The sequence below is a fragment of the Dasypus novemcinctus genome, chromosome X (genome assembly GCF_030445035.2).
Source record: "Dasypus novemcinctus isolate mDasNov1 chromosome X, mDasNov1.1.hap2, whole genome shotgun sequence".
Classification (NCBI taxonomy): domain Eukaryota; kingdom Metazoa; phylum Chordata; class Mammalia; order Cingulata; family Dasypodidae; genus Dasypus; species Dasypus novemcinctus.
In genome coordinates, this window is record NC_080704.1 from 176192545 (window position 1) to 176219044 (window position 26500).

At 42.0% G+C, this 26500-nt stretch overlaps 1 protein-coding gene across 1 annotated transcript; it reads left to right on the plus strand.

The window, feature by feature from the left end:
- The first annotated feature begins 834 nt into the window (after positions 1-834).
- On the plus strand, positions 835-26500 carry LOC131277144 (zinc finger matrin-type protein 1-like). Its single transcript, XM_058291154.1, has 3 exons — positions 835-864; positions 3513-3588; positions 25229-26500. Exons 1-3 carry the CDS (start codon positions 835-837, stop codon positions 26272-26274), a joined length of 1152 nt encoding a protein of 383 aa, XP_058147137.1. The 3' UTR covers positions 26275-26500.

A 26500-nucleotide genomic window follows, 5' to 3' on the forward strand; every position in this document is an offset into this window, starting at 1 on the left:
GAGCCCTCAACCTGGAAGAGCTGCCTCGAGGGCAGAGCAGGTGCCGTTGGGGCCCCAGCCATGCCCTGCGGCACTTGCCACTGTACCAAGACAGGAGCCCCCGCGGGCCTCCACCAAAGCCTGTGCCATGGGGCGGGCCAGAGGGGATGGCGACTGGGCACACCCAGCCTGGGAGGCGTGGCAGCTGCAGGCTAAGCACCCCAGCTCCCCCTCCTCTCAGTTGTCCTCTGCCTGATCCCTCAGAGTTCCCGCAGGGCTGAGTCCAGCGCCCGCCGTGGCACCTGCTCACAGATGGCCCCTGCGTCGGCTCCTCCTCTTGCCTTCCTTGTTCGCATTTCCCCACCAGTGCCTGCTGGGGTGGCCTTCCAGGGAAGACACTTGCACCCCAGGCCTGCTCAGACTCTGCTCAGTGTGGTTCAGTACCTCCCTTTAGGAAGAGGGATGCTCAGCTCAGGGGGCCCCGATGACACTCCAGGACGACAGGAGCTGCAGTGCCTCGTGTGTGACAAACCCTTCACAGAGCGCAATCACGGAAGCCAGGGTTTCTCAGCTATAGCACGACGGGCGTTTTGGATCCAAGAATTATTTTTTGGGATGGGAGGGGCGGGAATGTCCTGTACAATTTAGGACGTTTAGTGGCACGCCTGACCTCTACCATTAGATTATCAGTAGCACACCTCCCACCCCCAGTTGTAACCACCAAAACCATCTCCGGCCCTTGCCAGGTGTCTCTTGGCAGGTGGGGGTGGCCATACTGCACCCAGTGGAGAACCTGATTGAAGTCGTCTGATGTCATGCTGTTATCTGGCATAGAAAGGAATCCAGGGAGGGATGATGGGGGCAGTGGTGGCGCCCCTTCCTCAGGTAAGGAAACTGGAGTACGTGCTCAAAGCACGAGACTGAGGCTGCTCAGATGGACCTGGGATTTGCTCCCAGATCTTTTATTCCCAAAGCCACGAGAAAAATAGGAAATTTTAAGCATGGTTCACAACCAAGGAACTTCAGGAAACCCACATGTTCTCCCTAAAAGTGGCAAGGCTGACAACAAACCCAGTCCTCCTGATTTCCAAGCCACGGTGCTCCTTCCCATGCCCTGCTCCTTCCTGTGCGACCCACAACAAAGAGTTTTAAAACGGAAGCTATCTGCACCTTTGAAGATCCTTCTACTGCAGTTATGTTATGGAGATGACTGATAAATGAAGTCCAGGGGGCCGCTGTCTGGAGCGCGCTGTTAGCAGTGGATGGCTGTGAGGTCGGCGTGAGGAGTAAATCCCTGCCCCCTCCCACGCCTCACACGAGTCGAATTCACCCCGTTCATGAGCTATTGGTATTTTCACGGTACTCAGAGTTCAAGAGGCTCTTCCTTCCCATAGGTCAGGAGCAGGCCTCGGCCCCCCTCTTGCATATGATAGCATTTATGGAGCACCGTCTATGTACAAGGGAAAGGGGTGGCTCCACAATTTCAATATAGTAGGGGTGTAGGAGCTGCGGTCTAGCTGGAAACTGGCGGGGGCGGGAAGTCTAGGAGCTCTGTCCTGAAACCACATGTGCAAACCAAGCAGACAGCTTTGATGTAGAGGGAAGGGGATGGTTTGGGGGACACTGATGGAGATTGTGGGGGCCATTGGAATCTCCCCACACGAGCCCTGGGGAAGCTTTATGCAAAGCCCTGTGTGAGTTGCGATAGAAGCTACGTCGATGGATACACTTCAGTCCTGCCTTCCAGAGGCAACCCTTCATCGATGTGCTCTGCATCTCTGTTCTACTTCCTTCTGATTCGTACCATTTGAGGCATCCACATGGAGAGTTTCCATTCCCCTTTCAGGACTGGCAGCAAAGACGGCTGCTGGGTGTGGGCAGGAGAAGGAGCACTGCTGAGGCACCTGTCAAGGACGTCCATCAAGGACATTGGCGGAGGCTGTGGGTGGGAAGGCCGTGGACAGTCTGCATCAGGTCCTGGAATTCCTGTCCTCTGGCAGTGAGTTGCTCAGTCATGCCACACGCCTGCTCAAAACCCTTCAGGAGCTCCCCATCCCCAGCAAGCTGGTATCCAAATATCTCAGCTGGGCTCTCTAAGCCCTGCAGCTCCTGTGGAACTGTCCAGCTTTCTAGTACTCTCCATGACTGGCAAGTTCCTGAAGGAGCCATGATCTCTCTCCCAGCTTATCTCTTGGGCTTTGCCTTTTCGCCAACCCCTGCTAAACTGCATCATGGTCTCCTACTCTTGAGGAGTCAGAGCCAGCATCACCTTCCCCAGGGAGCCCTCCATGATGCCTCAATCTGAGTTAGAGGCCCTCCTCTGAACTACCTCGACAGATAGCTCTTACCACAGTGGAATCTCTGGTTCACGGTCTAAATAGTTCACTGCCATGTGACTCCTCGTGTCTTATTTGCCCTCTGAGCACAACAGAGTGCCTGACTCGAAATAGGTGCTCAAAATAGGGGAGCTGATGTGGCTCAGTGGTCGAGCACCGACTTCTTCCCACATAAGAGGTCCCAGGTTCAATCCCCCACTCCGGTATCTCAAAAACAAAAAAAAGAAAATTAGGGGGAAGGAGACAAGAAACAGGGGAAGACCTTAGAAAGGAAGGGAAGGAAGGAGAAAGGGAAGAAAAGGGCCAAGTTAGTATCTGTTCATGACTGATGCAGCCAGAGCTGAATTCAACAGAGGTCATTTAAAAAACCCAGCAGGCCTAACACCCCACGACTTTCTGTGGGGCCTTGAAGGGCTTTCTGGACTATAACACCCATTGCCGTCTAGATATAAGGTGTCAGGGTATCGCATTCTGAGCCTTTGAAACTGTGTCACCGTGAGTAGCGCTGGCAGGTTCTGAGCGAGTGTGTGGAATTAGGGACCTGCACCCCACTGCTCCCGCCCCACCCCCTGGACAGAGTGGATGGCCCAGGTGGTTCTGAGGGATTTGCCGCGTGATAAATGGGAAGGTCGGTTCACCTCCCGTGAAAAGGCAAGTCATCACCGCCAGCCGCCGGCAAGTCACGCATCCAAGAAGGAGGCGCCCGTTCGTTCCCAGCAGGGAGCCCCGGGCCTGCCGCATCCTTGTCGCTCATTACACGGTTGTGGAAGGGGAGGAAGGGACTGTCGCAGGCCATTCTTCCATGCAGCTTTCAATTCAGCCCCCAGGGCAGCTGGCAGGCAAGACCACTTCCTAAGCGCCTCTTTGGAAACCCGACTCACCCGCGCGCCCCTGTGTGCTGCGCTGGCAGGAGGGCTGCCTCCCGCTTCTGGTCTCTGCCTGCCTCGCCCCCGGTTCCCAGCCCAGGGCACGACCTGAAATTCTTTGGAGAACATGCATAGCCTGAAAAAGTAAAAGCCTCTTTGAATGCCCGTCATTCTGCTGAACCCTCCCGCCTCTTTTCTCTGTCCCGCATGCCTGACCCTCCTTAGCAGCGATATCCTGACCGTTTACGATGGTGACGAGGCCGGGTCACACATCCCGGGGTAGTACCTGGGGAACAGCGGCCCCCAGAAGCTGTCCTCCTCCACTCCCCAGCTGAACATACCGTTCCACTCGGACCCTGCCGGCCTCATCTTTGGGAAGGATCAGGGATTTATCATGAACTACATAGGTAGGTGGCACCTTCAGTCCCCTTTTTTCTCTGTGTTTAAATGCGGGTCAGGATGGTTTCCTCGGATTTGTCAATTTTGGGGTTGTGTGCTACCCAGGCCCTTTATCATATTGGCACAGTCAATATGTGTTGTTTTTAGGATCTTGGGCTCTCTAATCAGAAGGACAGGTATTCGAGCTCTAAGGTCCTATCGCCAATAGCTGTGTGACCTTGGGCAAGGTGATCAACCTCTCTGAGCCTGCTTTCTGTTACCTGTAAAATGGAAATAATGATCCCTACTTCACAAGGTTGATATCAGGATTTAGAGACATAAGGCCTCATCGTAATTCCAATGAGACTTTATTTCATTAACACCCTGCGCTATGTTTGTTACTTTTTCTCAAAGCATGATCTTCACCGTCTCCCCTGAGGATCTTCCGCAGCCCTGTTTGTTAGAGGGAAGCAGCTCTTTCTCTCCCACCCCATGGACTTTAAGACTTCTAGATGCAAGAGAGGGCTTTGTCAGTCCTCACTGTGGCTTCCAAACCCTCTCTCCCCGTCCTACCTTATGAAAAGTGCAAGTTCAGTTTCCACTTGGCCGCCAACCTCCCCTCCTGTGGCTTTCATCCACTGTGCCCTGCTCTCCTCACTGTCCACCCTGACTCCCCGTCACGTGTTCCTGGCTCCACCATCCTCCTCTGCCCAACCTCTAAACACTGTAAGATCTCAGGCTCCGTGCTGGACCCTGTCCTCGTCAGATGTGTGTGAACTTCATTGGTTTGGGAAATCTGTATTTTTTCCTCTCTCAAAATTTCTGCTTTGCTTTCATCAGTCTGAGTGGTATGAGGTAGAGGGGTCTGAGTTGTTCCATTTTAATATTATAGGATGAATGACGCCTGTGGGCACAGGTTGGCTTGGACACATATATTGGGTTCCTCAGCTATCTCTGCATGTGCCTAGTAAAGGATTGGAGATTCTCCAAGCCCCTCCAGGACGGGTACTGGTTTTCTACTGCTGCGTAACACATCACCATGAACTCACAGGCTTAAAGCAACACCCAATTATCATCTCACAGTCTCCATGAGAGAGGAATCCAGGCAAAGCTTAGCTGGGTTCTCTGCTTAGGGTTCCTCAAGACTACAAGCAGCGTGGTGCACAAGGTGGGGTATTATCTGAGACCTGGGGTCCTCTTTGCAGCTCACATTGTGGTGGGAAGAGTTCAATTCCTTGCTATTGTGGGACTCATGGCGCACAAGGCCAGCAGGAGAGTCTCTGAACACAGAGATGTCTAATTAGGTCAGGCCCACCCAGGATGAACGACCTAAATAAGCCAAAGTCAAACAGCTTAGGGACCTTTACCTTCTATGTCACACAGCTAAGGGACCTTCACCTTCTACATCACACAGCTAAGGGGCCTTGACCTTCACCATTACCCAGCTTAGGGAGCTCCACCTTCTACACCAGACAGCTAAGGGACCTTCACCTTCTACATCACACAGCTAAGGGGCCTTGATCTTCACCATTACCCAGCTTAGGGACCTCCACCTTCTACACCACACAGCTAAGGGGCCATCACCTTCTACATGACACAGCTTAAGCACCATCCCTTTCTACACCACACATCTTTGGGAACTCCACCCTCTCCATCTTCATGTCTCCAAAATCCCTTCCCCTTTCCCACATAACACAGCCTAAGCATGTGTGTGCCGTCCATCACGGTCACATAGCAGGGGAGGTCATCGTACAGGACGGGCACTCCAGAGAGTAGGAATCTTAGAATTCTGCTCCCCAGCACCAGTAGGACTGGGAAAAGGAAACATCAGAATTACCATTTCTCCCTTATCTACTTTTGTATCACTGTTTTGTGCAGTTTGAGGCCTTGCTGGTTTTCCCATGACAACCAAGTCCAGATGAGTGCTGTGTGCCCATACACATACCTGGGAGGTAGGTGGCCGTGAAGGAGCCAGCGAGGGGTACTGGGCAGCAGATTGGGACACTTAGGCTCCATCCTGTGCTACACTCTTTACCACCTTCCCCACTTTTTCCCCTTTCAGCCTCTCACGCCCTGACTCATTGCTCCTCTAGGCACAGCTGCTAGAGCCCTGGGCGCTCTCGATTTTTGACTGTTCTGTTCAGCTGGTGTCAGGCATATGGGACAGCAAGAGGAAACTGTTTGGAGCAGTTGATTTAGATTATTCTAGCCCCAGTGCTCAAAATCATAGGGTGAATGTCTTGTTCACCCTTCTAAGTGAGTATGGGTTTTTCTACTCCAATTGCTCCTAATGCTTCTTTAAATCTGTTCTCATTGCTGTCCTGAGATGTGTGGCCACTTGTCAGAAGTTCATGTTGGGTAGTTGTGCTATATCATGTCAAAGGTGTTCCCAAGTGCTCACAACCGTGTAAACCAGAGCCTCAGGGAGGCACTGACTACAACCTCCATTTTGAGGGTGTCAATGAGTTGTACTGGTGGAGTTTTATACTCTTCTCCCTCAGGCCCCAAAGGCACTCCACCTAAACAGAAATTGTAACCCAGGACACGTCTTTGCTGCTCATGGCTTCCTGGCCTCCATGTGACTCTGGTCCACCCAGTGTAAATCAGGGTGCTGCAAGAAGACAGAGGGGAGGCCACACAGCGGAGAGACTAAGAGCATGGACTGCAGAGCTGGTGCGGGCATCCGGTGGTAGTATCTTCCCTTGAGATCTGTGTGGCCTTCGGCTGATAATTTAACATCTCTGGACCCAGGCTTCATCGTCTGTGGACTAGGAAGGGTAAGAATATTTACCCAGCAGGGTTGTCGTGAGCAGTGATTGAGTAGGGTGACAAATTTGAAGCTCGGAAGGAAAAAAAACCCAGTCAAATAAGAAGACCCACCCTGGGTCATGCATTTTAATCCAAGGCCCTTAACTGAAGTAATATTTTTATCCCCGCCCCCCTTCCGGGTTTTCCCTGCCGTCTGCTTTCTGTGTCAATTCTCTGTGCATTCTTCTGTGACTGTATTTATTTTTATTTCTCCCCCCCATTGTGTCTTGTTTGCTGTCTGCTCCCTGTATCCGTTCGCTGCACGCTCTTCTGCATTTTTGCTTGCCTCCCTTTTTTGTTCCATCACCTTGTTGACTCGGATCTCCACGGAGCTTGCTGGCCAGCGGCACTCCTCAGGGCCTGGGCTGGCGACACTGAAGCTTGTGGGTGAGCCTGCCTTCACTAGAAGGTCCCAGGACGTGAACCAAGGACCTCCTATGTGGTAGACAGGTGGCCAGTTGATTGAGCCACAGCTGCTTCCCTCTTAACTGAAGTAATTTAATCAAGAACTCTGTAACTAGGAAAACTATCCTTCAACATGAAGAAGAAATGAAGTCATTCCCAGATATTTAGAAGGTGAGAGAGCTTGTCACTAGGACGCCTAAATGAAGTCATTCCCCGATATTTAAAAGGTGAGAGAGCCTGTCACTAGGAAGTCTGCCCTAAAAAAATGCTAAATATTCAAACGTTTTTATGTACCTTGGATATATGCCCTATAGAACCCCTGCCAACCATGTATACCCTGTCAAAAACTTCCCACACCAGTATCCCTCCCCTGCCATTGTTGAACCTCTCTGTGATCCAAAACTTCTTCAAAAGTGAAGCCCAATATAATGCCAGGTTCCATTAATAGTAAAATGGAATATAGTGATGAGTTTAAAGGTTAAAGAATACATATTAATTTAGAAAAATTATGGTAAAAATAAATTGGAGAATCAAAAAATTTAAAAATGCAAAGGCTTTGTTTTTGATATTTTGCCTTCCATCATTGCAATAAGTGTTGCCCTGTATGCAAATTGGCAAGGCAACTACTTCCGTCTTTTCCTCAGTGTCTAAGTCCTATTTTGTTCTTTTTTTTTCCTAATTATTAAGCTTAACTTCACAAAAGTTTTAGATCACAGTAATTCATATATACAATATACAGTACTCCCACATATCCAACATAAAATCCTTTTCCCTTCTAGAGCAATAATCTTTTTACATATTCATACTCTATTTACTGAAACTGATGTACAGATACTGAGACAATAGTTTTGAAACAACATAACATTTGGGTTTACATTGAGGTTTATATTTTAGACTCTATATTTTTCTAAATTTTTAGTTATCTTATGTTTAACATTATGATTTACATTTTTGCCTATCAGCCCCTATATATTTTTGGTGTAATTTATTATATCTTATATCCATCCTTGTGCAATCTTGTGGAACACTTCTATTGTCCACACAGTTACATTGGTTCCATCTATTCAATACCTCTTTCCCCCTCCCCTTAGGGCCCACAGTGACAGTCAATTTTCAGAGTGGTTACAATTAAAAACAACAAATGAGGGAGTGCTGAGTTCCTAGCCAGGGGAGCTCTATCATAATCCCTAAAGGAACAGCAACAATCCCCCAAGTGCAACGGCAAAGACCAAAAAAGAAAGAAGGTCCAACAATGAGCCCCTGATACTAATGACTATGCTTGTGAGGCTGTGCATCTGAAATAAGAACAAGGCCTAGGGCTGCAGGGTGCCTAAGAGTTACCTCCTGAGAGCCTCCGTGTTGCTTAAAAGTGGCCAGTCACCAAGCCAAACTCAGCATGTAAATGTGATGCCTTCCCCCCAGGGTGGGACATGACTCCCGGGGATGAGTCTCCCTGGTGCAGAGGGATTACTACCAAGTACCAGTTGATGATGTAACTAGAAAATGACCTTGAATAAAAGAGTCAACTCAGACCAGCAGAATATATCAGTCTACATATAATACCAGGAGTTAAAAATGCTTTTTGACCTGAATCAAAAGGGAAAATGGAAAGGACAAATGAGTTTATATGGCTATGGGTCTCCAAAAAGAGCCAGGAGGTGATCAGAGAGGTTGCCTTTATGCACACCTGAACAGAGTCCCAGAGACAGATAAAGTAGATACAACCCCAGGTATTGGTTCTTCTCTACAGAGAACCAAAGGTTCTGTGGTCATGGCAGATGGAGTTCAGTGCCATCTCAGTTGGCCCTTCCTTAGAGTTTGTGCTTCTGTGTGATGGAGCTGGACTTAGATGTGATCTTTGTCCACAAGTCTCTCCTTTTACTTTTACCACAACTGTAGTTGGTCCTGGGGTTTAATGTACACCCAGGGGACCTGAATCTCTGGACTGACCATGTGATAACCAGGCCCTGAGTCACAACAGACTTGCAACTCCTACACTCTAGTTTATTGGACTTGTCCCACTCAGCTAACATGGAGGTGAAGAAGGTCAACCACCACTTCAGGGAGCCATGAGTGCCTACAACTGAAAGCAGGAGAATTGCATCCAGGATCCATGTGGAATCTAACCCCCTCTTGATATAGATGTGGAGTGGACACAACCATTCTAAGGTACACAGGATGGAAGAACAGAGTATGGATTAGAGTGAACTTACTTATATTCTACTCATGAACTATTGTGATTAGTAATCGAAGTAAATGTGGCATTGGTGTGGAGAAAGTGGCCATGGTGGCTGCTCTGGGTAGGGAAGAGATATGATGTGGGGCTTGTTCGGGACTTGGAGTTGTCCTGGGTGATGTTGCAGGAACAGTTACCAGACATTTTATGTCCTCCCATGCCCCACTGGGTGGGCTGTGGAAGAGTATGGGCTATGGTGTGGACCATTGACCATGAGGTGCAGCGGTGTTCAGAGATGTATTCACCAAATGCAGTGAATGTCTCATGATGATGGAGGAGGTTGTTGTTATGGGGGGAGGAGTGGGGGGAGGGAGGTGGGGGGTGTATGGGGACCTCATATTTTTTAATGTAACATTAAAAAAATAAAGACAAAAAGAAAGAAAGAAAGAAAGAAAGAAAGAAAGAAAGAAAGAAAGAAAGAAAGAAAGAAAGAAAGAAAGAAAGAAAGAAAGAAAGAAAGAAAGAAAGAAAGAGAAAGAAAGAAAGAAAAATAAAAAATGCGTAAAGGAGAAAAAAATGCTAAATGGATCCCTTCAGGATGAAATGAATGGACACTAATAATTCCTTAACCCACTGAATGGAATAGGAGGGACTATGAACTATGTAATCTCTAATCCATGCAGTGTAGCAGTGCTCCAAAATGTATTCCCCAAATGCAGTGAATGTTCCACAATGATGAATGAGGTTGTTGATGTGGGAGGAGTGTCGTGAGGGAGGTGTGTGTGGGATATATGGAAAACTGTTATATTTATTTAAAAAAATAAAAAGATCATAAAAATTAAAAAAAAACACATAAATCACATAAAGTGTTACTTTAATGACCTTACAGAAACTTTCTTTCTACATTCTCCTCCAAACCTCTCTTTCCTGTTTTTTCTTTCAGTCTGTAGAGTATCCCTTTCTTCTTGTGTTGTACTATAAGCTATAAGGAGACGCCAGGACACACTTTGTATGTTACTTTGGAAATGTCCTCAGCTAAATATCCAAGCTCATCCCCTTCAAATTTGAACCTTCTATCCAACAATCAGACTCAATTTTACCAAATTCTCTGCCATTTTAAAACAAGGGTCACCTTTCTTGCAGTTTACAATGACGCCTTCATCATTTCTGTCTAACGTCTCATCAGAAGTAACTTTAGCGTCTATATTTCTACCAACAGGCTCTTCAAAGCAGTCTGGACCTATTCTATCGATTCTACTTTAATACCATTCTTTGCAGCTAGGGTTGCTGGGTTGTGCCTGGATCGTGGAACATTAAGTGACCATGTGATCTAAGTGGTATAATGATCTGGGTATTTATCTTATCCACCAGGTCTCTGGTCAGTCCTTAACATCCACATTCATCCTCAGTTGAAGTGGTATAAAAGATAACAGGTGCAACCAGGTTCCAAAGGCACCAATAAGTTGCATGAACAGGTTGCTCATCCTTCCTATTCCAATTAAGATGCCATTTCTTCCTCATCCTACACTTATGGCCTCCTGGTGAGTTCTCTATAGTTCGTAGATAAAAGAGAAAATCATTTTAATCTGGTTTACAGATGGATTGGCATGGTGTCCTGATACTTGTTTGGAGTGCTCTGCTGTAGTGTCACATCCCATGCATAAATGAAACTGGAAGACTGTGGCGAGGGGAATTCTCCTTATGGACACCACTTCAATCAATGGATGTTATTGTTCCATTTGTCTGGAAGGAGATGGCTAGAAGTGGAGATCTACTCTGGTTAATGGAAAGTGGACAATAGTTTGGTCAGCTGGTCAGGACTTGGAAGGGACAAGCCTGGAAGTTTGATAACAAGGTGGTCTGGGGAAGAGGCAGATGCATGGACTTCGAGAATGGCCCCAGAGTGTGAGGAAATGTGCATGCCTTGTGAATGTTCCCCCAGGCATGTCCACCACAGAGGAGGCTTTTGATAATGAGGTGCAGAAGATTCTTGCTTAGTGGCTTTGTGATCAAAGTGACCATGGTGACAGTCATGGATATTGGTCATGGGCATCCTTGTGTTTATCTTATCTCAGAGGGAAGTATTTTAGGATTTCACCATTGGAAATGTTGTTGGATGTGGGTTTTTCATATATACTCTTTATCATTTCAGAATATTTCCTTGTATTACAATCTTTTGCAGTGTTTCTATCAGGAAAGTGTGCTGTATTTTGTCAAATGCTTTTTCTGCATCTATAGATATAATCATGTGATTTTTTTCCTTCAATCTGTTTATATGGTGCATCACATTGATTGATTTTCCTATGTTGAACCATCCTTGCATACCCGGAATGAATGCCACTTGGTCATAGTGTATAATTCATTAAATGTGTTGTTGAATACGGTTAGCAAGTATTTTGTTGAGGATTTTTGCGTCTAGGCTCATTAGACACATTGGTCTGTAATTTTCCTTTCTTGTGGTATCTTTGTTTGGCTTTGGTACTAGGGTAATGTTGACATCATAGAATGAGTTAGGTAATGTTCCTTCTGTTTCGATTTTTTGGGAAGAGTTTCAGCAGGATTGGTGTTAGTTCTTTCCGGAATGTTTTGTACAATTTACCTGTGAAACCGTCTGGCCCTGGGCTCTTCTTAGTTGGGAGGGTTTTAATGACTGATTCTATCTCTTTACTTGTGACTGGTTTGTTGAGATTGTCAATTTCTTCTTTCATCAATATAGGCTGCTTATGTGTTTCTAGGAATTTGTCCATTTCCTCTGATTTATCATTTTTGTTGGAATATAGTTTTTCAAAGAATCCTCTTCTGATAGTCTATATTTCTGTGGGGTCAGTGGTGATAACTCCTTTCTCATTTCTTATTTTGTGTATTTGCATCTTCTTTCTTTTTTTCTTTGTTAGTCTAGCTAAGGGTTTGTCAATTTGATTGATCTTCTCAAAGAACCACCTCTTGGCTTTGTTTGTCTTTTCAAGTGCTTTCTTATTTTCTATTTCATTTAGTTCTGCTCTGATCTTTGTTCTATCTTTCTTTCTTCTTCCTGTGGGTTTACTTTGTTGTTGTTTTTAATAATTCCTCCAAATGTGCACTCAGTCTTCACTTTTTGCTCTTTCTTCTTTTTTGATGTATGAATTTATGGCTATAAATTTCCCTCTCAATTCTGCTTTTGCTGCGTCCCATTAGTTTTGGTATGTTGTGTTATCATTTTCATTAGTTTCAAGGTAGTTATGAATTTCTTTTGAGATTTTCTCTTTGATCCACTGTTTTTCTAAGAGTGTCCTATTTAATTTCGATCTCTTGGTATGAAATTGGGGCATCTGGCCCTTGCAGATTTCCAGCTTGCCTCCACTGTGGTCAGAGATATCATTTGGTATGTCTTCGAGCTTTCTGAATTCATTGAGCCTTTCTTTGTGGACTAGCATATGGCCTATCTTGGATAATGATGCATGTGCCCTTGAGAAAAATGTATATCCTGCTCTATTTGGGTGTAATGATCTGTATGTGTCTATTAGGTAGATCTCCTCTAATATACTGGTCAAAGTTTTTGTTTCTTTCTTGATTCTCTTTTGAGATGTTCTGTCCAAAGTTGATAGTCATGTATTAAAGTCTCCCACTGTAATTGTAATGGCATCTTTTCTTTCACTTAGTTTTTCCACTGTTTGCCTCACATATTTGGAGGCACCCTTATTAGGAGCATAAATATTTATGATTGTTCGTTCTTCTTGAAAGATTATCCCTTTCACTAATATGTAGTATCCATCTTTGTCTCTCACCATTTTTTCACATTTAAAGTCTATTTTTTCTGATATTAATATAGCTACTCATGCCATTTTTTGGTTGTTGTTGGCTTGTAAGATTGCTTTCCAGCCATTCACTTTCAACCTCCTTGAATACCTGGGACTAAGATGTGTTTCTTGTAGACAGCATGTAGATGGGTCATATTTCCTTATATGATCGTCCAGTCTGAATCTTTTGACATGTGAGTTTAATCCATTGACATTCAGTATTATTACTTTGCAGGAATTATTGATGTTAGCCATATTTTGTTTGGACTTGTGTTTGTCAATTTTTGGTTGTTGTTTTTTCCTTCTCTTTTTGTCTTTTTTGTTCCTCTTACACTCTCCTCCATCTCTGACTCTCCTGGTTTTTTTCCTTCCTGCAGAACTCCCTTTCGTATTTCTTGAAGGGCAGAGTTCTTGTTGGAATACTCTTTTAATTTCTGTTTATCTGTGAATACTTTGAACTCTCCATCATTTTTGAATGCTAGCTTAGCTGGGTAGAGAACTCTTTGTTGGAAATTTTTTTCTTTTCGTACCTTGACTTTATCATACTACTGCCTTCTTGCCTCCATGGTTTCAAATGAGAAATGAACACTTAATCTTATGGAACCTCCCTTGTATGTGATGGCTCTCTTTTCTCCTGCTGCTTTTAGAATTTTCTATGTCTTGAGCATTGGATAATTTGACAAGTGTATGTCTTGGGGTAGGCCTGTTTGGATTTATGGTGTTTGGGGTGCGTTGGGCTTCCTGGACATGTACATCCATCCCATCTGTAGATTTGGAAATTTTCAGCCATTATTTCCTCCAACACCCCTTCTGTCCCCTTTTCCTTCTCTTCGCCTTCTGTGATGCCTATAATACATATGTTTATGCATTTTTCATTGTCATTCAGGTTCCTAAGTCCCTGCTGGATTTTTTTCTATCTTTTTATTGATCAACTCTACTACCTGTTTGATTTCAGATGTACTGTCTTCCATGTTGCTAATTCTCTCCTGTGCCTCTTCTAATCTGCTGCTATTTGTGGAGAGTGTATTTTTGATTTCTTGAACTGTGGTGTTCATCACCATCATATCAGTTATCTTTTTGCATATGTCTGCAATTTTTCTGTATTCTCTCCAAGTGTTTTCTTCATATTGTTAAAGTCTTCCTTTACTTCATTACGTTGTTCTCTAATATGTATTCTGAGATCTTTAATTACTTGTCCAATGTTCTGCTCCTCTTCCTGGTTTTTAGTTTGTTCATTGGATTCAGCCATATTTTCCTGTTTATTGGTTTGGTTTGTAGTTTTTTTGTTGTCTGGTCATCATTTTATCTTGATGGGTTTAATCAGTTCCTTAGCTTCTTTGTCTAGTCTTGGGGATTAATTAGTTTTTGTTCGTGCATAAGTGTTATGTCATCTCTTTGTTACTTTGTTCTTCTTACTGTATTTTCTTGTTGCTGGCTAAGTGCTATTTGAAGGAAAATATTAGGGTCAGGGAAAGGAAAATGAGTAAGAAAAGAATATGTATAAAGTAATATTGGTAATAAATGTTAACAGAGCAACAATGTGACATCTAAGAGAATGGATATTAGAGTCATGTAAGTTGTGTAGACTTATAGCAGGAAGCAGAGTACCTATAATGAGACAGTTCACTGAATATGGGGAGGAATATAGTATGAATTAAAAGGCCAGTGTTTTCATGAAAGAGGGAAAGATAAAAGAAAAAGACAATAATCTCAAGACTGATTTAAAGACAGAAAACAGAACAAAGGTATTAGATATAAAAAGTCAGACAATTTGGTGACCAAAGAAAAGGAGGTGTAATGTAAGAGAAACAGTAGTTGATGGAGGATAGAATCATGTAGGGGAAAGGGGATAGTGTAGGAGGCCAAAATCAATACACACAGAAAAAAGGAAATGGAAGGTGAGGAAACAGTAAATGTGAAGCGATCCCTGCCGCAACTATTATATAAAGAAAAGAAAAGGAAAAAAGAGAACAGAGAAAGGGAGTAAAGAAAATGGGGGAGGGCACAAGCAAGAAAAAGAAAAAGAGAAAAAAACCTAAATAAATAAAAAGGAACCTTGGGGGATAAAATGGGAGAAAAGACCAGGAGACAATGCAATATTAGCAACCACAACAATATATATATATATATATATATATATATATATATATCCAACGTTTCAAGCTATGAATCCTCTTTGCAGTTAAATAATATGCTTAGGGATCTGACCTTTCCCCATTTCCCCTTCCTCACTTGTCTCTCTCCCAGGGCAGCAGGAAAGCTGCCTGAGAGGTCCAGTAGGAGATTCAAGTAGGTCCTTGTTGAACCAACTCAACACAGAAGACTATGACTCTTTATTTCCAGAGTGAGAACACCTACACCTCACCAGAAACCCCAAATATGCTATTGGAAGCTTGGACAGCACCTCCTATAATCCCTCCCCCTTAGGTGTGCTAGGGGAGGGCTAATTGATTTTTTGACTCCACCTTCTCCCAGACCAAGTCTCCTATCCCAGGACGTTTAGGTAAATTGGGCTTCCTCAGCAGATTCACATCTCCTTCCTTCCCAGCCTCTCCCCAAGTCAGCTGGTACACTCCTCCAAGCTCAAGGAGAAAAAAATAATCAAAAAACAAGAAACACAGTGGGCTAGGGTAATCAAGGACCTCAGAACGAGTTCAGGGCACGTTGGTTTTGGGAATTGGAAGTCTGTGATATTGCAGACTCAAGGTTTGTGTGTCTCTGGAGTGTGGGCTACCAGGGTTTAGGGGACACAGACCTGGGAACCACACATCCAGTTAACACAGGGCCTGGGAACACCACAGCACAAAGAAGATATCAGGTATTTCTGCAGCTGGATTGCCAGCCCTAGGGGGGAAGGATTCTGCCTACAACTTCTGGCCTCTGTGTCAGAAACCCAAATTCCACCTCTCACAAGAATCTCTTCTGTCACTGTCTCACCAACTCGACATCCAGACATCCCCTGCCCTGCAAGCCCCCAAAACAGGCAGCTCTGGATTTGGAAACACCTCAGCACAGCAAAGTTTTCAGGAACCGCTGGAGCCAGACCGCCAGCCCTAGGGGGAAGGGTCCCACCCGCAACTTCCGACTTCCGCGTAAGAGACCCAAAATTCTAGATCTTGCAGAATCTCTTCTGTCATTGTCTCACCAAATCGACGTCCAGACTCCTCCTGCCCTGCAAGCACCCGAAGCAGCCCAGTTGAGCAGGTCTCTGAACTTACTCAGCTGCTTCTTTGCAGGAGCGATTATGAGGTGCACTCACGCAGACCCCATCTTGCCCCATCTCTCAGGAGCTTCTTCTAACGCACCTATATTTCCAGGGCTGAAGGTAGAAAATGGCATAGATTAGACCTGCCTCAACAGAGATTACTTCAATATATGAATCAGGGAACTATTTTTTAAAGATTTATTTTATTTTATTTCTTCCCCCCTTTCCCCACCCCAGTTGTTTGTTCTCTGTGTCTATTTGCTGTGTGTTCTTTTTGTCCACTTCTCTTGTTGTCAGTGGCACTAAAATGTGTGTTTCTTTTTGTTGCATCATCCTGTTGTGTCAGCTCTCCGTGTGCACAGTGCCATTCTTGGGCAGGCTGAAATTTCTTTTGTGCTGGGCGGCTCTCCTTATAGGGTGAACTCCTTGCACGTGGGGCTTCCATACGCGGGGCCACCCCTGCATGGCATGGCTTTCTCTGCACGCATCAGCACTGCACATGGGCCACTCCACACTGGTCAAGGAGACTCGGGGTTTGACCTGCGGAGCTCCCAGTGGTAGATGGATGCACAAACCACTATTAATCTTTATTTATTGAACACTTACTCTGTTTGTACTATTTTCGTTTCCTACTTACTGTGATTCAGCATATCCCAAAAAGTTACATAGAGATTGTTAGTTTTATCTAAAATTTTCAGGGATTTTGATTTAGATAAGTATAGAAATAGAAGTAGTAGAGCTTCTGGAAGTAGGAATAGATGTTTGGGGAAACGAAAACTTCTTCATTGGGGTATTTTTGCTATTGCTGTGCTGGAAGTATCTTAAATGAGAAGATTCTAATTTATTGGCACTAGGTAAATTTGAACTGAGTCAACTATGAGAAGTGTGTGCATTCCGGTCACTTCTGAAGGATTTTAGCATTCTTATCTGAAGTTTCAAGGCTATTAGAATAACAGAGAAGGATTTTGGTGAAATTCTTATCTTGGTGTGTGTGAGTGGGAGAGGTTAGGTAGGGCTAATCATGAACATAATCTAATCCTGTCACTGGGATCATTTTATACTTGCCTCTGACAAAAAAAAGTCTAGTTATAAAAGTCATTTGAGAATTTTAATAGTGTTAAATTAGCTAATGAGAATTTCAAAGAACAGTAGTAACTTCAGAAGCCCACATTACAGTCAGGTGAGCACGTAATAAGAAATAAAAATTTAGCATATAACTCTTTTACTTTACTCTTCATCCATTTACTCCTATCTTTCTGTCTTTGCCTTTCTATCTGCTGTGGTTGGCATACATTTCTCCCAATAGCTCATTTCTTTCTCTTTATCATTCTCACTGCTTTACTCATGTTCCTCAACCAGCCCCAGATCGTATTAGCACAGGAATGGCTACCATAAGCATATGGAACCTAAGTAGGTATATATTTTTATTTCCTGTATTTGTTTTATTTATCTTATTAATTTCTAGCCTCTTATTGCACTTTGATGTCTCAACTTCATCTGTATTCAATACATTAAACATAATAAGCTTCCCTAAAACCAGCTTGAATTTCTCAATGTTTTGTCTTTGCCAGTAGAACGTTATCTATTCAGTCACCCACACTGGAATGTTTGAGGGCATCTTTGACTATTTAACTCCATATATCTTCTCCATCAGCAAGTCTTCTTAAGATTTTAAAAAGACAGTTTGATCCTTTCTGTTCCCTTTCATTCTATTTCTGCTATCATCAACTCACACCTTAACTCTGTAACAACCTTCTGGAAGGCTTTACTTGTACCTTATTATTCTTTCACTCCCTAGTAGCAAGATTTTATTCTAGGTCATTACCACAGTTTGCCTTTTATACTTCTCTATCCAGGTTAATGAGTGCTACTATCGAGAATTTTGTAGGATACCTGTACAGAGTCTTGGAATCCAACCTCATTAGCTTCTTTGGCTCTACCTAATCCTTTTCTTCACTTTCCCTTCAACAATGACTTTAAACCTATGCCACTCTTCACACTTTTCCCCTGCCCTACATTCTGCCTCCTCACACTCATCAAAAAAGCTTCTTTCTTATTTCATCAAGAAATATTTAGCTGTCAAATGTGGATTACAATGTACCTTGCCTTCACTAAATACTTTCTTAATCTTGACTTTCACTTTAACTACTATAGTCTCCTCTTTTCTTCTCAGTCAAGATTTTTTCAAGCATGGTCTGTATTTATTGTCTTACATTTTATTCACTCATCCTCAACTCACTGCTATTTGTTGGCATACATAATCCAGCCCTCCATACCCCCACTGTACCACTCCACTGAAACTGCTCCTCACAGGATCATAGTGACCTCTTAATTTCCAAATTCAATGAACACCATTCATTCCTTGTACTATTGATCTCTCTTGCATTTACCTACTTTCCCCAATCATTCTTCTATAAAACGCTCCATTTCCTTAGCTCCTTTTACAGTACATGCTCCTGTTCATCCTTATAACACTATTTCCTTTGTTAACGTCACAGTCTTTTTATGGGCTCTTCCTCCTCCATCATCTTAGTTTAAAGGGTGGCACTCTCCATTGTTTTATCATTATATTGCTATTCCTGTGCCCCTCCATACATTGCACTCAGGAAATCTCATCTGCCCTGATTGTTTTAACTACACCCATGAATTTATATCTCCAGAATATCTCGGACTTCTCTTCTACCTTACAAATGCCCATATGTAACTGCCTGCTGGATATCTTTACATGGAAGTCCCACAGATACTCAGACTGTGTCCAAAATAAAACTGACTGTTGTTTACTCCCCTACCTCTTAAAGCAACACTTTTCTGAAGTTTCAATTTCAGTTAATGGGACCAGCACCTCACCAGTTTCCAAATTAGGTTTCTTGGACTTTGTATTTTAGACTCCTTTGCATTCCTTCCTCTCTCTTATCTCCCACTTTCAATCAGTCACGATGTTTTTCCATTTTTAAAGCTAATTATTTCTTCAATCTCTCTACTTCTATCTCTCTGTGTTATGACTTTTCTAGTACAGGCCCTTCATTATCTCTTGCCTTGTCAATTATAGTGGCCTCATAACTGTGGTCTCCTTGTTTCCAGGCTTGTTCCTCTTAAACTCGTCCTCCTTATTGCAGCTAGAAGAGAGATGTATCTAAAACACACAATTGACTATGTCACTTACTGCTTAAACCATCTCAAGGTTTCCCAAAACATTGAATAAAGTCTAGGGCCCTTAGAATAAAACAAAAGCCTCTCTTTTAATCTTACTCCTTTTGCCTTTCCCATCCCTCCCCTACTAGTCTACTCTCCAACAATTCAAAATTGTAAGAAGTTGCATAAACACTTCTGTGCAGACATCTCCAGGTTCCCATATTGACCTAAGTTCCTGTGCTTGTTTTTGATGCATACTTCTCTTTCTTTTAACCAAATGAGACTGAAATCTTCTTTTCATATATCGTTTTCCAACTCTGGACTTATGAGAAACCTAACTGTTTTATTCACTTTGTAACCGTAGCATCTAGAATGATGTTTGGTGCCACATAGGTGTGCAGTGTTCATTGCACAGATTATTTGAACTCAACAATTCGTGTTCATTTCTGTACCTGCCGTACCTGATATTGCGTTCATCTCCTAGAATATTCTAATCTGCTTTCTGTACAGCTCAAATCCTTCCTGTTCTCAAAGATCCATCACAACACCCCCCACACTACTCTAGCTCTCAATATTCTTCTCTTTCTCTAATTTCCTATAGGTTTTACTATGCATTGACAATTGCATCAATTATAGCCGCTCAACCTAAATAGCTTCTTTGTGATAAGATATTTTATTTTATTCTGGAATATTCTTCACAGTGTTTTATATGAATATGAGTACCTAGTTTATCTCAATTTGTATTTGCTAATTGTTTTTGAGAGACAATATAGTATAAAGCGATATGCATAGATTTAAAGATATGTTGGAAGTCATGCTCAGTTGAATCTCAGGTATAAACTGAAAATCATGGTATTTCTCAAGATTGAATTAGGATGAAATGAAATAATACAATACCTATCATCAATAAATATTATTTTTAAAGAAATATTTAGTTCTCTCATAATTTACAAACAGGTAAATTGGATATTTTCTTTTTTTCTTCATAAGATAGCTTCTGCATTACATTGTATTTTTGCATTTTTTCATACATGTAGCTCTCAATTGATTTTTCCCATTTAAGATATAAAAACATTGGTTTTCAACCTTGACTACACATTAGAATAAAAGAGGGCGCTTTTAGAAATCCCAATGCTCAGGCCATCCTTAAAATCAGTTAAATTAAAATCCCTGAGACCTAGGTATTAGTATTTTGTTTTTCCGTTTTTAACTACCCAAGTGATTCTGATGTGGAGCCAAGATTGAAAAAACAGTGTTAGACTAGAAAAACATGCATTTCTCCAAACATGCTTTGAAAATAAGACCATAATCTGGGGAGTTAAGAGATAAGGCTATGATTAGGATATGAGCGGAACCACAAGTGTTACGTTATGAAAAATTCTGAAAGGTACAAGGTACAAAGAAGCCTTAATATGTAGGAGAACTCAGGAAAAAAAGGAATTAACAAGAGTTGAGGGCAGTGAAGCTGGCTAGGGCCAAGGAGTAGTCCCTGAGATGGGAGAATGGAGAAATGAGAAAAATAGTAGAGGCAGTTTCCAGGAGGATTATACCAGAGATTCTGACCGTGGGGCCAATTTATATTATTTTCTGAGACATCTACAGCCTGTACAAAGATCAAGAACACCACTGTGTGCAAAGTATAAGAGCTAAGATAATAAAAACCAGACCACAATTTTGGAACTGCCCCTGACTCTTCCATACATGATCTGCAGCTCCCCCAAACCCTTACTGTCAATGTAGGAATCTTGGTTCTGATGTCACTGTGGAGAAAGAAAGGAGGAACTGGGGAGAACACTATATACAGTATACTTTATAACTATACACATGAAACTAATTTCATTATGTGAAACCTCTGCACTGTAATCTGAGTTTATAGTCATAATGAAGGTTACTGGCTCTGTAATCTAGGACTGTGCTCTATAATCTCTGGCAGCACAGTAAAATCATCTGGAAAGTTTTCAGGAAGTACCAAAGCCTGGCTCCATCCCTAGAGCTTCTGATTTAATTGGTAAAAAAAATTAAATAGACCAGCCTATCTCACCCTGGCCACGGTGGGGCAGCCTGCAACAGTTTCAGTTTTTACAGAACATCGAGGTATTAAGAGGGGAAGTAAAAGACAAAAAGACCAAAAAAGATGGCCCTTCTTTGGAGCTGGTGTTTATGCGTGATGAATCTGGACTCAGATGGGATCTCTCTTCATAAGACGTTCATGCTACTGTGCTGGAGTTGTAGTTGGTGTTGGGGTTTAAGATATATTTAGGGGATCTGAATCTGTGGACTGACGATGTGGTAGCCAGGCCCTGAGCCTCAACAGACTCCAGCACCTACACTCTGATTTATTGGACTCATCTCACTCAGCTAAGATGGAGTTGAAGAAGGACAACCACCACACCATGGAGCCTAGAGTGCCTACAACTGAAAGCGGGAGGATTGCATCCAGTATCCATCTGGAATCTGAGCCTCCTCTTGACATAGAGGTGCAATGGACACAACCAATCCAATGTCCACAGAGACAAGGTGGCATTGGAGTGGGAAAAGTGGACATGGTGGCTAATGGGTATGGGGAATGGCAGGAAGAGACGAGATGTGGAGGCGTCTTTGGGACTTGGAGCTGCCCTGGATGGTGCTTCAGGGGCAATCACTGGACATTGTAAATCCTCCCAGGGCCCACTGGATGGAATGGAGGAGAGTATGGGCCATGATGTGGACCATTGACCATGAGGTGCAGAGGTGCCCAGAGATGTACTTACCAAATGCAATGGATGTGTCATGATGATGGGAATGAGTTTTGCTGGGGGAGGAGTGGTGGGGTGGGGGTGGTGGGGTTGAATGGGTCCTCATATATATTTTTTTAATGTAATAGTTTTACAGAATCAATAATTAAAAATTTAAAAAAATAAAAAAAAGAATATACCAGATGGAAAAAAAAAGACCAAAAGAGAGAGAGAGAGAGAAAAAGTGTGATTTTGAAATTTAAGAGAACACTGAAAGTTTATATTTTATAGTAACATTACTCAGATGGTATTTAACCTTCAAAAATATTTAAGATAAGTGTAACCTGTAAAGTGGATGAGCTATTAAAACAAGACAAACACTTCTGACTTAAAGAAATGGATATATTTAAAGTCCCCCAATGATTCATTTCTGTAACCAATATTGAGACCGTTAATCTAGAGAAAACCGGGACTCACGTTTCTCTTCTGTAATTTGGGTGCCCTTAAATTGTATGGTATTTGACAAGTTCATCTGAGCCTTAGTTTCCAAACCTGTAAAATAAGGTGAGTGATCATTTCCTTGAAAAGGGTTGTTGTGAAGATGCACAGTCTTGGGTTTTGTACATAGTTTTGCTGGACTTCCATAAACTTCAGTTGATCACCCTCAAATCTGAGATTCACTAACCACAAACAAACTTGGAAGAGGCTGATAAATAATCCAGGAACTGGAAAGGTATGTCCCTTATCATATTTCCTGAAAATTCACTGATAATAATTATCTGGGGTATTAAACTATAACTCCCCTGGCCCTATCCCATACACACAGAGTCATGTTCTCCAGGGAGGGGTATGTAATCTATAATTTCAGCTAATACCCTGGGTGAGTCTTATCAGAGAAGTCTGGAAGACATTGTAGTTTAAATGAATACATTGTCATTCTGGTATTGATTTATCAAGGAGGAAATACATAATTTCAGTTCCCAGGTTTTGTTTTTTTATATATAATCCTGGGAATTCTCTTCTTGGTATCAAAGAATGTGGGAAGCAAAATTATAATTAGAAGGTGACTTGGTAAGCATGAAATTAGAAGACAGGGAGAGAGGATAGTTTTGAGAGATGATTCATTCAGATTTTTGCAAAATGTGATGAGCTCTCCTGAGCCAACAAGAGAGTATTTCTCACTAGTGAGCAGAATCCTCGTTGTCCTTCAAAATCAGTATCTCTCTTTACCCCTGACAGAAGTCTCCTTTTTCGATAAATAATCTTTGCTTTACCAAGATCAGTAAACATGGTAAAGAGTCATTTAACATCTTTTAAATGATTAGGTTTCTGTCTGATTTGAAAGAAGATGACCTTGGTTGTCCCTCCAGTCTCCTCATCATTTTATTGCTTTTTCCTTAAGGAGGGATCATTTTTATATTATGAAATTTATGAACTTGTTTCTTCTGAAAGTGGAAGAATGGTGAGGTTAGGAAAGTAAAAATTAATTTATCCTTTTTCAAATTCTCTCTCAGGAACAGAATATGAGGCAACTGGTATATATGTTCTATTTTGTATTTCTGGTCTCTCTTAAAGTGGTAACTACTAGTTTTGTTTTAGAATTTTACTTTCAGCTTTCATCCTGAGAGTGGGGCTCATTTAACCTCTCTCCTTTCTAAAACCACATCTTTCTGTGGAAATTAGTTTTCTTAAACTAATGCAACGACACTGATTTCAGGTAAGACAGTAAACATTTGCTTTTATTTGTCTTCAATATTCAAATAAAATTCAATATTCGTTGGGTGAAAGGAGAATTATGTACAAAGAAGGAAGTGGTTGGTTGAGGAAATAAGAGGCAACAGTTGGTTAGGTGTGTTAAATTTGAGGTGCTTGCTGGACATCCATGTAGCAGCATGAAGCAGGCAGAGTGTTTCTTAGGAAAGAGTTCATGGCTAGAGAGGCAAAGTGGTATAGTGGAAAGAATGCTAAGCTTTAAATTTAAGCGATACAGGCTCTGGAAGTGGAACTACTGCCAATTTGCTCTACAATTTTACCAAATCATTGAACTCTTCAGGCCATTTCTGTAAATTGGGAAAGTTTGAGTAGATGATGTCTAATATATTCCCGTACAATTGTAACATTATGTAATTCTAAGTGTATCCATACTGAACTTCTGAACTTGAACTCTCATTTTTTCAGCATTTAGGATGAAAACCTACATTTGTCATATTTGTAGTATCACCTTTATGTCTTCAGAAATGTTCCAATCCCATAAGCAAGGAAATGAACATCAAATTAAGTAAGTATTTTTCCAGATGCTTCAGTTACACCGAAGACCAGGGACTCTGTCAATGCTTTTACATGTATTTTACAAACTTTAGGCACTCATTTTCCTATGAGTTGATCCTGGATATGGTTATTGACAAAATGTAACAGAATACATTTTTGCATCCCCTAGAGAGCTCTCTAGCCGAAATAGTATACTGAAAAGAGCTGGCCAACTGGTACTCATCCTGACCAGACAACATTGTCTTTTCTTTGCAATGACTTTAAAGGGGTGCTCTAAGACTTACCATACAAATTCAGAGAATGCCTGGAAGGTTGGTTTTGTTCTAGGGATTCAGTAGTCAGTTCACCATTTTTCTAAGCAAGTATAGTGGTTACGAACAAAGATGTGGGTTGGAAGAGCAGATCCATCTTGCTACCAAGGGTGTAAAGTTAGACAATTCTGTCGTAAGGTTGATACATGAAATATGTGTAAGGTGACTGGTCCAGCACATAGAAGGAGCGCTATAAATGTTTGGTCCATTCTATTTTGTTATTTTAAGGAGGGAAAGATTGAGTGGACAATTGGGAACAGGTAAGTCAGGTAGTAAGGCAGAGGAGGATTTCACAATTAAAGATTTGCTATGTTACATTTTAAATTAAAGCACAGTCTTTGTGTTATGTTATTTCATTCCAGTAAAAAGTATTTATATAATTTGAGTTTGAATGATTAGGAACTAAATTGTCTGACTCAAAAATTTAAACTTTATTTAGACTTTTATGAAGTACCTCCAGGTTCTCAAACAAATAGTTATGTTACCAAGGAGCTGACTAATCAAAACTTTAGAAATAATTATGTGACATTTTGATCAGACCATCCATCAGGGCATTAAATATTATTGCTTATTTCCCACACCTTAAAATATGCCTTAATTTTAATACTATTATTTTAATACCCATCCTTATTTTAATCTCAGTGCTAAAATTTTTTTGGTAAAAATTGTGAAGTGCCTGAGAGATATTTGAGTATCCCTGATGATTCTTTTGGCATAAAAAATAATATAGTGTTTTATGTAGTGGTAAGCTTTTAAAAAATGGTCTTTTTTGAGGTTATTTTTTAAAAGCAAGGAAAATATTCCAAATAAAATAATCTAGTATCAAGATCTTTCTACTGTCTTCTTTGCAGAGAATCCCTTGTTATTAATCTAGTAAAACATTCAGAGAAGACACAAGACTCTTTCCAAGATGAGTTGGAAGATTACAACAAAGTAGAGAAAGCCAGAGGCCTAGAGCCAAAGACTTGTTTCAGAACGAAACGTCTCCATGGAGAAAACTCCATGGAAACCCATGGGTATAGAGAAGTGGTTGATTCCGGATCTAGAGATAGAATGTTGGAGCAAAGATTCTCATTTGAGACTCCACATACTTACCAAGCACCATATAACATTTCTCCAATGGAAAGCCAATTACCTCATTGGTTACCAGTCCATTCAAAGAGAACATATGACTCTTTCCAAGTTGAACTAGAAGATTACATCAAAGTGCAGAGAGCTAGAGGACTACAGCCAAAGACTTGTTTCAGAAAGTTGGGCAATAGCTCTATGGAAACCCATGGTTACAGAGAAATGGAGGATTTTAGGGCCAGCTATAAATTGTTTGAGCAAAGACTCCCATTTGTGACTTTCCAGACCTATCCAGGATCATACAGTATTTTACAGGCAATGGAAAGCCAATTACCTCATTTCTTACTATGTCATGACAGCAAACAGAGAATACACTCTGTGAGCTCCTGTCAATTCACCAGAGACTATTTCTCAGAAAAACCAGTACCCCTGAGCCTTAGTCAGCAAGAAAATAACTCTGACCTCTACAGTGTAGAATCTGAAGTACACAAACATCTTTCCTCAGAAAACAATACCAGTTGTCATCAAGCAGGTCATAAACAGAGACACCAGAAGAGAAGAAGACATCTGAAGGAAGGTGAAGAAACGCCAGAGAAGGAGCATTCCAAGCATAAAAGGAAAAAGAGGTATGAGGGTAAGGATTTAGACAAAGACAAAAGCATCCAACAAAGGAAAAGAGAGATGGATCAAGTCAAGATTGGTTCACGAAAGCTGAAACATCGAAAGAAGAAAAAAAGCCAGGATCTAGTCTCTGAGAAAGAAGAGCATAAGCACAGAAAAGAGAAAAAGAAACCAGCAGTAGAAAAGACGGAAGAAGAAATGCTTTGGGATGAGTCCATTCTCGGATTTTGAAATTTTTAGTTCTGTTTACCTAAGGATGAATTGAAGCAATCAATTAATTATATGATTTTAGACAAAGTCAAGAGTATGCAGCAAAGTAAAGGAGAGGTGTTACAGTCAATGTCAGTTCAGGAAAACTGAAGCACTGAAAGAAGAAACAGAAAAGCCTAAATATACCCTCTGAGAAAGAACTTAAGCACAGAAATGAGAGACAGAAACCTGCTGATGAAAAGACGGA

What these genes read in the sequence shown, in the direction of transcription:
- LOC131277144 (XM_058291154.1), top strand. Translation starts at nt 835, where the DNA reads ATGGGGGCAGTGGTGGCGCCCCTTCCTCAG. An exon ending in TGGTGGCGCCCCTTCCTCAG is followed by an intron (nt 865 to 3,512) that starts GTAAGGAAACTG and finishes TCCACTCCCCAG; the next exon opens with CTGAACATACCGTTCCACTC. An exon ending in ATTTATCATGAACTACATAG is followed by an intron (nt 3,589 to 25,228) that starts GTAGGTGGCACC and finishes TTATTAATCTAG; the next exon opens with TAAAACATTCAGAGAAGACA.